At 49.3% G+C, this 12021-nt stretch overlaps 1 protein-coding gene across 3 annotated transcripts; it reads right to left on the bottom strand.

Annotated features, from left to right (window-relative positions):
- Positions 1–2822: 2822 nt before the first annotated feature.
- LOC122392923 (serine/threonine-protein kinase 33-like) lies at positions 2823–11569 on the bottom strand. 3 transcript variants are annotated; one of them, XM_043388289.1, is made up of 9 exons: positions 11520–11557; positions 10776–11096; positions 8705–8806; positions 6199–6337; positions 5852–6040; positions 5141–5295; positions 4699–4818; positions 4319–4459; positions 2823–3736 (listed from the first exon to the last, which is right to left on the bottom strand). In XM_043388289.1, the coding sequence occupies exons 2-9, from the start codon at positions 11019–11021 to the stop codon at positions 3221–3223; spliced, it is 1608 nt and encodes a 535-aa protein (XP_043244224.1). In that variant the 5' UTR covers positions 11022–11096; positions 11520–11557; the 3' UTR covers positions 2823–3220. The 3 variants fall into 3 exon arrangements, with proteins under 3 accessions (XP_043244224.1, XP_043244225.1, XP_043244223.1); XM_043388290.1 differs by having other exon boundaries at positions 11226–11545; XM_043388288.1 differs by having other exon boundaries at positions 10776–11569.
- Between the last annotated feature and the right edge of the window lie 452 nt (positions 11570–12021).

The following is a 12021-nucleotide window of genomic DNA, read 5'->3' as shown; positions in this document are numbered from 1 at the left end:
CAAAATTAGGGGCAATACTTAGAAAGGGCCTCTTTGGGGCCCTCTTTGGGCCCCTTCCTTTGGATTCCCCGGTAGGTTTCTTCAGCCAGATTGAAGAGGGGGCCCAGGAGAGTGTCTGTGCAAATTTTGAAGAAAATCGTAGGGGCCGCCCCATTGGGCCCCAAATTTCAATTGGGTCCCGTGGGCCCCAGGTGGGCCCCATCGAAAAATGTTACTTGGGTTTTTTGTTTGGGAAATTACGCTCTTTCCAATGATGTGCATATTGCCGGGGTTGGTCGCGAGATTAGGGGCAATACTTAGAAAGGGCCTCTTTGGGGCCCTCTTTGGGCCACTTCCTTTGGATTCCCCGGTAGGTTTCTTCAGCCAGATTGAAGAGGGGGCCCAGGAGAGTGTCTGTGCAAATTTTGAAGAAAATCGTAGGGGCCGCCCCATTGGGCCCCAAATTTCAATTGGGTCCCGTGGGCCCCAGGTGGGCCCCATCGAAAAATGTTACTTGGGTTTTTTGTTTGGGAAATTACGCTCTTTCCAATGATGTGCATATTGCCGGGGTTGGTCGCGAAATTAGGGGCAATACTTAGAAAGAGCCTCTTTGGGCCCCTCTTTGGGCCCCTTCCTTATGATTCCCCGGTAGGTTTCTTCAGCCAGATTGAAGAGGGGGCCCAGGAGAGTGTCTGTGCAAATTTTGAAGAAAATCGTAGGGGCCGCCCCATTGGGCCCCAAATTTCAATTGGGTCCCGTGGGCCCCAGGTGGGCCCCATCGAAAAATGTTACTTGGGTTTTTTGTTTGGGAAATTACGCTCTTTCCAATGATGTGCATATTGCCGGGGTTGGTCGCGATATTAGGGGCAATACTTAGAAAGGGCCTCTTTGGGGCCCTCTTTGGGCCCCTTCCTTTGGATTCCCCGGTAGGTTTCTTCAGCCAGATTGAAGAGGGGGCCCAGGAGAGTGTCTGTGCAAATTTTGAAGAAAATCGTAGGGGCCGCCCCATTGGGCCCCAAATTTCAATTGGGTCCCGTGGGCCCCAGGTGGGCCCCATCGAAAAATGTTACTTGGGTTTTTTGTTTGGGAAATTACGCTCTTTCTAATGATGTGCATATTGCCGGGGTTGGTCGCAAAATTAGGGGCAATACTTAGAAAGGGCCTCTTTGGGGCCCTCTTTGGGCCCCTTCCTTTGGATTCCCCGGTAGGTTTCTTCAGCCAGATTGAAGAGGGGGCCCAGGAGAGTGTCTGTGCAAATTTTGAAGAAAATCGTAGGGGCCGCCCCATTGGGCCCCAAATTTCAATTGGGTCCCGTGGGCCCCAGGTGGGCCCCATCGAAAAATGTTACTTGGGTTTTTTGTTTGGGAAATTACGCTCTTTCCAATGATGTGCATATTGCCGGGGTTGGTCGCGATATTAGGGGCAATACTTAGAAAGGGCCTCTTTGGGGCCCTCTTTGGGCCCCTTCCTTTGGATTCCCCGGTAGGTTTCTTCAGCCAGATTGAAGAGGGGGCCCAGGAGAGTGTCTGTGCAAATTTTGAAGAAAATCGTAGGGGCCGCCCCATTGGGCCCCAAATTTCAATTGGGTCCCGTGGGCCCCAGGTGGGCCCCATCGAAAAATGTTACTTGGGTTTTTTGTTTGGGAAATTACGCTCTTTCTAATGATGTGCATATTGCCGGGGTTGGTCGCAAAATTAGGGGCAATACTTAGAAAGGGCCTCTTTGGGGCCCTCTTTGGGCCCCTTCCTTTGGATTCCCCGGTAGGTTTCTTCAGCCAGATTGAAGAGGGGGCCCAGGAGAGTGTCTGTGCAAATTTTGAAGAAAATCGTAGGGGCCGCCCCATTGGGCCCCAAATTTCAATTGGGTCCCGTGGGCCCCAGGTGGGCCCCATCGAAAAATGTTACTTGGGTTTTTTGTTTGGGAAATTACGCTCTTTCTAATGTTGTGCATATTGCCGGGGTTGGTCGCAAAATTAGGGGCAATACTTAGAAAGGGCCTCTTTGGGGCCCTCTTTGGGCCCCTTCCTTTGGATTCCCCGGTAGGTTTCTTCAGCCAGATTGAAGAGGGGGCCCAGGAGAGTGTCTGTGCAAATTTTGAAGAAAATCGTAGGGGCCGCCCCATTGGGCCCCAAATTTCAATTGGGTCCCGTGGGCCCCAGGTGGGCCCCATCGAAAAATGTTACTTGGGTTTTTTGTTTGGGAAATTACGCTCTTTCCAATGATGTGCATATTGCTGGATTTTGTCGATGTTATAGGCCTGAAATTGTTGAAAACGTTTATTTATGCCCCGAAGGCATACTCCCGGGCCCATATATTTGAAGCTGTTTTGTTCGGTTCAGGGGGGCGCTAGCCCCCTAAATTTGGTACCGTTGTACGTAAAATTTTGTCCTCTTTCGAATGACGTGCATTTTTAGCTGTTTTGACGGCTAGAAGTAGGGTTTTCAAAGTTCGTCGATTGTGCCCTGAGGGCATACTGTTTTTTGGGATTTGTGGCCCCCCTGATGGATTCCCCGCATTTTGGCACTAGGATTTTCGATAGAGGACACCATTCTGCACCTCTCCACCAAAATTCAGCGAAATCGTAGGGGCCGTCGATCCCTGCTGAATCCCTGCTGAACCCCTGCTGAATCCCTGCTAACTTCCGTTACATGAAAATTCCGTACGCTGAAGCTTACTCTTTTTGTTCCTTTGTTTTTCTTTCGTCTATGTCCCTCTGATGATATAAAACCTTCTTCACTTATAATTGGCCTTGGTGCCTGGTTAGTTGTCATCTGCCATGAGATTTGAGAAAGTGAGTTTTGGCTAGGTATCTACACATAAAATCAGGCAAGCAAAACAAATACCTTTTTGTTGATTCTTCAACAAATACAAATCAATTCACGTTTATTGTTTAACAGACAAAGGTACAGAGCCATGGCAGCATTTCGACGCTTTAGGCTTATATGTATTTCAAAATACAGACTGCATTACCTAGAATTACTAGAATTATGTAGCAGCCGTGCCATAGAGCGTACGGTCTGTTGATGACCTAATAGTTTACCTCAGATCGTCTCATGATGTGATGAGAGCTTGGATACTTTTCACACCCGACTGGTAGAACATTCAAACACAGGTCGAAGCTTTATCGGATGTGCCTAATTGGACTGAAATCACATCACCGCTGTCCGTTTCTAGTTCCTACGCAGCGCCGGTCGGCCGGTTGCTGGTCCTCTGTGACCTTCCGGGCTGCAGCCAGCGCTCAGCTAATGTGGACCTGAAGCTCCTCTGCCAGGTCGAAGTGGGACTCCTGCGGCCCATCTGCGCCGAATCACACCAGAGGGGACCGGAGAGGCGGCCGGTGTCGGTCTCCGTCCACCCGTTCCGACCGCTGACACTGCCGGACGGGGCCCGGCGCGGGTCCGACAGGGACCGGAGAGACGGTGCGCCGACTGGTGGGGCCGTGCTGGGAGGGCCGGACGCCGACCGGGGCCGCTCGCTGGACGGACGGCAGGCTCCGAGTCCGATGTGCTGACCTGACGTGCTCTCGGGCCTCCGGCACTGCCTCCAGCGCGGCTGTTCAGAGCTTTGCCACCAGATATGCTCTGTCCGCCTCCACCACTTCCACTATGTCCACCTCCGCTGCTCCCACTCTGTCCACCTCGACTGCTACCACTTCGTCCGCAACCACTGTTGTTCTGTTCACCTGTCCCGCTGCTGCCGGTCCTCACACCGTCCTTGCCAGACACTTTATGTGCGTCGGTTTGCTTTTCCAAATCGGCCTGTGGAAATACCAAATAACAATGTTTCTACGTGCATTTGGAACTCGCCAGACGCCAGCACATACAATTCTTTTGAAAATTGAAAGGCATATGCTTATGACCAGTCCACTTGCTATGACCTACCACGTAGACGTCATGGCTATGTTCAGTTACGTTGATAAAACATTTATTGGACGCTAACGGTGCATGGTCCGTCATTAAATAATGTTTGGATTAATTAGTTCAGCGTCTGGCGTCTGCCGTGTGCTCTATAGGGCATCTCTCTCGTTCTTGTTTACCAAGCACAGAGATAAGTGTAGACGTTACATGTTGTAACACGCACGTCCTGCTCAAAGTCATGTCATGGGCAATGACTTCATTAATTTTATTTATTCCATTAGAGGAACCATTACTTTTCTCCATAACTAAAGCATGAAGGGTTTAATGTAAATTTTAAGTAAACATGAATCAAACGTTAAATGGATGATCTACGTCGCGTGCTCGGAAACCGACTTTACTATTGCTAACAATAAACGTTTTCTACGTTTTTCTCACAAATATCAATCGCTTTCCCCGACGAACACGTCTGTGGGACGCAATTACCGTCTGTCGTTGGCTGTCGGGCTGTGTTTGTTCGGACGGCGGTACTTCACAGGTCGGGGTGTCAGGGTCGGTCGCCTCGATCCGCCACTCCTTCATCAGAGTAAGGATGTCCTGAGACGCACTGGCCTGCATACATTTATCCTGCAAAATGTACGTCAATGCATAAACTAATGCGCTACATCAAAAGTATACAACTAAACAATAGTAAAGACAAGATTATGCGTTTGCTAAAACAATTCACAATTCACAGAAAAAAATAAAATCGTACAGCGTCTACTAAACGGCGACATTTAAAAGGCACCTCAGAGTGCTCATCCCAGAGGTGCGCCAAAAAAGGCCGCGAGCCGGGATGTAGCCTAGGGTATGTGATACAAACTGACCGTGACCCAGGGGTGCGCCACCACCTCTGCGGCCGTGATGCGGTAGGCCGGGTCGAGGTGCAGCATCCTGGAGAGCAGGTCCCTGGCACCATCCGTCACCGTGGCCAGAGCCGGGTCATCCTGTAGAAAACAGCGAGAGAACAGGCGTTCACTAAATATACAACGAGCACATAAAACGCCCACAGATAAGGCGAACAGAACCCACATACAGCCAGGACTCGTTAGTCGCACAGACCTGCGACAGATGATAAAGGTCACATACACGACTACCCAGCACCCATTATCTTGATACGGCATTGGATGCACCGAGACAGAGCCACTGCCTGCATGATACGTACAAGCACCCCTTACCTGTGCGGTGCAGGTGCCCTTTAGGGTCAAGGTCTTTACCTTCAGGCTCCAGCACAATAAACCTGCAGTCCCGACTCCGAGCACCCCTCACCTGCAGGTGCGGGTGCCGGTGGATGCTGTAGAGCACGTCCCTCTCGCTGCCGCCCATGTAGGGGCTGCTGCCGGCGATCAGGGTGTAGAGGATGACGCCCATCGACCACACGTCGCACTGCTGGCTGTAGGCGCGCTCACTGAGAATCTCAGGAGCTGCAGAAGGCGGAGGTCGGGGAAAACGTCAATTAATTCAGAGCCAGCAGTGGCCGAACTGCGGACCGATGGGGATCTCCGGAGCTGTGGACGGCGGAGGTCGGGGAAAAGTCGGGATGGCGGCATTCTGGGAGCGAGATCAATGACAATTCAGGCCGTAAATATAAAGATGAATAAGGCATGAATATCAATTTGAAAACACAGAGGCGGATCCAGCTCAGAGTTTTTTCTTTGGGGGGGGGGGGGGCAAACCATAACAATTTGTCGATTCTTTCCATGCCTCGTCCATAGGCGTAATGTTAAAATTACGCCGTTTGGGGGGGGGGGGGCAAATGCCCATTTTGCCCCCCCCCCTGGATCCGCCACTGTGAAAACATTTGCAAACCCATTTGCAATATAACTGCTTCCGACTACTAAGATTTTAACTATACCTACGTTAAACGTATATGCTTATATAGCAGCGTTGCATTTATTTTCATCGACCTTTTTCTTACTTTAATGCAAGCACTTTAAAAACCGTTTTGGTAAATAGAATTTAGACGTTTTATGACGTTACCCATGCAGTAGGGGGTGCCGCAGAAGAGCTCCATCATGTGGTCGTGGTCCCGTTTGTCCTTAACCTCTGCCAGACCAAAGTCGGAGAGTTTGGCACACGGCTGGCTCGGAGAGGAACTGGGGTGGGTAGAGTCGGGCCCCGGAGACGCCAGAAGCACGTTCTCCAACTTCAGATCCCGATGAACGATTCCTGAAGACAGGAAGTGGTATTGATCAGACCGCAAAGCTGCTGTAGGTAGCTATAATACACGATTTCCTTTATATGTAACAAGATGTTGCATATTATACCTCTTCTGTCGTAGGTATTTGTTTAATCATCATATATCATCCTATCGTCTGAGTTCTGACCGTGTTTGTGAAGATACTGAATGGCACTGGTGATTCCCGTGATGATGGTTCGGGCATCCGTCTCGCTGATTTTTCCTTTATGTCGGCAGAAAGTGGCCAGCTCTCCGTGTTCACACAGCTCCAGAATCAGGTATACGTTCTGAGGGCGGATATATGAAAAAAGCACGGTAATTGTGACTTGCCTGTCCCTTCAACCGTATGATAGATCAATGAGGCATGCGAACGACAAGACAATCAGCGTTTAAAGGTAGTGTGCCACCTTTGAAAGATTTCCCATTTTATTTTTCCTAGGATAAGAAGCTTCTGTTTTTACCTAATATCGCAAAAAAAATCAAAAATGGGCCTGGAATAGTGCCTTTTTCGCCTAAAAGTTTATCGGTTTTTAGATATGTATAACAACTGTAGTGGGCTCACCTGCAAACAGGCGTCGGGCAACAATCGCGAATGCGGCGCACTTGTGACAATAAGCAAAGGTCATTTTAGTGTTACGACCATACGACGTACAGGGTGGGGCAGCATAATCGGGAATAAATATCAAACGGGATTATTTGGTCATGAATTTAAAAATATAGCTCCAAGCACTATTTTAACAACATCCCATCAATCGGTCACCTTTTACCTATCCCTCATCCTATTTGACCGCCCTTCGCGTCGATGACCTTCTCAAGGCGGGTCCAAAAGCACGCGCATGCACGTGCAGCCTCCTGCTTGTCCATGATCGCCCATCAGCTTCGTACCTTGCACTGAAGACCGTTTTTACTGATGATAAGTTGTTCATTAAACTTCTACCAAAAAACGCTCCATATAAAGAATTTGGTCGGATTTAAATCGGCGGAGTTGAAGGACCAGAAGTTTTTGGTTCATCTCAGGTGGAGGTGCCCTACACAATAACATGTCGTCCTCACTGCAGTACCAGCACGGACAGAGTCCTCGTAAGACGTGATCTGGACCGTCAGTGATCCTCTCTTCCGACGACTCCACGTGAGTCTGCCAGAGTGTGGATGTATTTACCAGAGGTGCTCGTTTTATCCGGGCTCGATGAAGTAGGGTGCACCACGTGCACCTCCCTTGAAGACCACCCATAGGTCCATCACCTCAACAGGATGTTTACTTTGCATGACCGCTGCAATATTCTCGATACAATCCCCTATATGGCATGCCATTCTTTTTTATCGTATTCCAGTCGGTGATAAGATTTTTGGTCGCTGAAGTTTTGAACATTGTTTCTTTTTAATATGCTCAAGAGCTTCTTCCTTATATTCAAGTGAGTCATCTTGTATGTCCTCTGCTAAGAGTTATTTTACGACGATTACGTTAACTTTTTGTCCTAAGTATCCCCACACAATCCTTATCGTCCGTGATAACACGTTGACCTGTCCAGCAACCTTTACGTGGAATGGCATTGTTTTAAACAAAATGTTCTTGTTTTACTCGTTTAACATTAGTGTCTATGGGCGCGCGCAAAGCACTTGGAGCACCGTCGAACTATTTTGCTGCTCTTTTCCAGGAAGTTGCATGCTCATGGATGTAGTCATGTCAGATGATGCACAACTTTTGGGCGTTTCATTGCCATGATATAATTTATCAAAATAATGCCATGCCTACTCATGACCAGAGCCCAAAAAGCATTCCCGATTATGCTGCCCCACCCTGTACGGGAATGAGTTATCAGCTGTCTAATCGTAGACAACACAATGTCGAGCCTTAAACTGTAAGCCCGTATTGGTATTGTTTCTTTTATTTGGCTGTCGCACATTATTTATGGTTTGAAATATGATTTTATGTAAAATAATTGATATGAAAAAGCCGTCTTATAAGTTATGACCCCATTTCACCACACGCAAGTGGCAGAAATGACAATGATCAGCTGACGCATTTTTCTTGGCCGAAGTCAGAGCGCGCAGCCTAACGCACCACCACCGCACCACAAAGTATGAGCAGAAGCCGCGCCCAAAGCCAGGGCCCCGGTAACGTGAGGTAGCCGAGTCGGGGCAGCGTGCGCTGACCCAAGCCGGGGCCGCAGCTTTGGGCGCGGTCTACCGCATCCCCGCGGGCAGCCCCGGGCTATCACATGACACCGGGAGGACGCGCGGCTCCGGCTTGGGTCAGTACACGCTGCCCTGACTCGGCTACCTCACGTTACCGGGGCCCTGGCTTTGGGCGTGGTCTACCGCACCACCTAACAGGCGTGTTCGAAACCGCAGGAGCTGATGATGAACGGGTTTATCGAAACTTGATTGGATGAGCATATCGGTAATAGCGATTTCAGTGTGTGCATTTATTGTTCATAGTGGTGTGAAATGTGGTTGGGGTACGACCGACAACCCGTCGGGGCGAATTTCGCACTGGGGTACTCAAAATTTGAAGAATTTAAGACGTTTCCATGAGTTTTGAAGGTATGGATAAGTTCTAAAAATCCGGTTCTCCTTATCTGGGCCATTAACTCCATACGGTCCAAGAAAGCTGGCACACTACCTTTAACCAAATATCTAAAACGCATTATTACCTCTGGAGTCTCGAATATTTCCCTGAGGTAAACAATGTTTGGATGCTCGACCATTTTCAACACTTGAATCTCTCGAGAAAGCAGGAGCATCTTCAGCTTGTTCTGGAAAGAAAATATTGATTCAGTGGAGCACAAAAAAAGAAACCTACTTATCTCCGGTCGTCTTAGTGCAGCTGCAAACAAGATCTACGGAGCCAAGCTATTTAACAAATAGGTATTAAACAAATAGTATAGTAGATTATCGTAATGGATTGTGATAGTCTGAAGTCTGAACAAGATCGGTAACTCGATATAGATAGACAAATTGAATTATAAGTGGAAAACAATGGGAACGTTTTTGGTTATATTACTTTAAGTTGGCTACACATGTGTTTCGATATAAATCTTTTTCAAGCCATAAAGACAAAATAAAATGTAAATAATTCGCCTAAACATCAACTTTGATGTTTAGGCGAATTATTTACATTTTATTTTGTCTTTATGGCTTGAAAAAGATTTATATCGAAACACATGTGTAGCCAACTTAAAGTAATATAACCAAAAACGTTCCCATTGTTTTCCACTTATAATTCAATCGGTAACTCGGTTTCGGCTGCATTGAGCGAATAATGTGTATTGTGTAGGTGAGGCAGCTGTAACGCATTACATCCGTGAATTGCGGAACAGCATCAAGCTACTGTGCCGCATTACAGCCGTGCATTGCGGCACAGCATCTGCTCTTTGCCCGTTACGAGCAGAATTAGCGAATCTGCGAGCCATGACGATTAGAACGGCCTAACTGATAACAATAAACATTTTAGATGTGCTCTAATCCAAGCATAGATTCCAAGCTTTAACCCTCGCCGGCCGAGGGGGGGGGGCGGGTGCCGCCCCCCCATATGGTTTTTTTCGCGATAGCTCCGAACACGCTGGCGATAGAGAGCTGAAACTTGGCATACCTGACCTTTGATCCAAGCCGCATCTTTTGACACCAACCGCATTTTTGGGTCAGGTCAGGTCACTGACCTATGGCGTCATAAGTGAACCTCTGCACGGTCTTCAGATGTCGCAACTTCGCAACGCCCTCACTGCCAGAGGAGATGTCACAGGGAAATGAAACTTGCAGGATCTAGTATCCATTATGAGTCTCACAACTTGTATATCTCGGATTTTTCCTAAAGGTCATATGAGGTCAGGTCATTTTCGTGACCTCACCATTATAAGTCAATGGGGAAAAATGAAAACTGCTATTCTGGCGCCGGGAACGATCTCCAACTATCTCAAGCGCACAGAATCGTGATTTGATGCACTCCTTGCAAGGTTAGATGCGTCACTTTTGCAATGTTGACCTTCCGTGACGTCATTTATGACGTCATCAAGGTCATATTAGTTTTTCGTCAATAACTCCCGACCAAATTGAGCTAGCGAGTCGAGAAAGCCACCAATGGACTCAGGAAGACCTGCCGAATCGAATGATATGCGACATGACCTCTTTCGACCAACTTCGTGAACTGGGGGTGCTGACCTGACCTTGACCTGAGGTCAACATCCTAAGTTGACCTGACCCGAACAAAAAGTATATCATTCGACGCGCCTGAGCGAGGCGAACACGATGCTGCCAAAATCGCGGCTCTGCGGCCGTTTTTTGCGAAGTTATTCACCAAAAACTGAACCGTACCCTGGGGCACTTGACCTGACCTCAGAGGTCACCGGTTGACCTAGGACCTTAAAATCGGGTACCAATCTCTGCGTCTCGTAACGGCGCACACGCTCGTTTTTTTCCGCGACGCGCTAGCTCCACCAGGGGCGAAACGGCGAGGGGGGTCGTACCCGCCCCCCCCCCCTCGGCCGGCGCGTATGTAGAAAACCAATAGGTCCGGCGAGGGTTAACAATACATTTGCTGAGCTGCCGATACCTACTCTGCTTTATTGAAAGTAGCCTGGGGCTGTTTTTATAGGTATTGTTTTCTTTAAAAGGTAAATTTAGGACCGACGCAGATAACCGATCCCAGGCTCTGTCCCGTCACAGGCAACGCCCCGTCCAGGCAATCCGCATCAACGAGGGTCAATAAGGGCCTGGCACGGTACTCACGCTGCTTTTGGCCACCACCTTAGCCGCCCAGGTGCGGCCGGTGGCTCGCTCCCGCGCCTCCCACACGGTGCCGAAGTTGCCGCGGCCCAGCTGCGTACCGAGCTCGTACTTGTGCAGGAAGGCGGCAGCCGTCGGCAGGCGACAGTGCGGCGCCGCCTGCAGCCGTAGGCCGCGCCTCCGCCACGGTGCCGGCGAGCCCCGACCCTCCGAGCAGCGGGGCGAGACGGCGCCGGAGGTCCTCCACATTGGCGGAGTGGCAGGCGACGGGGACCAGCGAGACACGGAGCTGGCTCACCGACACTCGTCACTGGGAGTGGATAACTAGAAACGACCGTTTCGGAAAGATATACTGGAGTACCTACTTTTGGACATACGATCGGTGGTAAACATAAAATGACCGTTTAAATTGCACAATGCACAGCCGTGTGAAGAGAGATGAGTTTACGTTACCTGATTCCTGTGTCTAGCCCTTGGTCTAGCCTTTGACAGCAAATGCCTGGCGCATGGTGAGTTTTGAAAGCATTGCAAAATGCAAAAGACATTTACGTTTGCGATGCTTGCGTTGCGCCGATAATGAAAATGGTGACTTTGAAAAATGTGAAAATGCAGGTAAATAAGGATAGGAGAGGCTTGATAACCAAACGAGTTAAACGTTCTAAAGCAGCCGAGACGCGAATAACATTAGACTACAAGATAAATGATGTTTGATACGGCCTCAGTATGAAAATACTTGTTGCAATATACCTATCGTTGTAAGCAATCGCAGTTATCTTGAGTTCTCCAAAACGATGCGAACGCGACGAGCTGACAAGATCCTCAAATCTCTTGTTGGTTCGTGACATTATTATGATTCAAACTTCCACGAAGAAACGTCTACATACGCTCGGAAATTGATAACAACACAGCTCACATTTTAAATTGGACCAATCGAGTCTAATGCCGGTGAGAATCGTGACTACTGTGGGAGCCTGGAGGGAGCCCAACCGACTATACCCGCGCTCCCACACAGCCATGACCCTAACTGGTTCATTACGGTGAGTGCGTCCGTTGGCGCCCCCTTTCCCAGCCGCTCGCGCCGCCGGCTCTGGATGGGAGGGACGCCCTCCAGGACAGACAGACAGACAGACAGTTAAGTGCAGAGTCTGCACGATAGGCTCGGAGAGGGGCAGCGTCTGCCACCCCGGCGGTCTGGTCGGACAGACGGCGCCGCGGGGTCGGACGGTGGAGGGTGCCGTCTCCGGGTCGG

This window comes from Amphibalanus amphitrite, unplaced genomic scaffold (assembly GCF_019059575.1).
Source record: "Amphibalanus amphitrite isolate SeventyFive unplaced genomic scaffold, NRLGWU_Aamphi_draft 000507F_arrow, whole genome shotgun sequence".
Taxonomy (NCBI): domain Eukaryota; kingdom Metazoa; phylum Arthropoda; class Thecostraca; order Balanomorpha; family Balanidae; genus Amphibalanus; species Amphibalanus amphitrite.
This window is presented reverse-complemented; position numbering and strand designations above follow the sequence as displayed.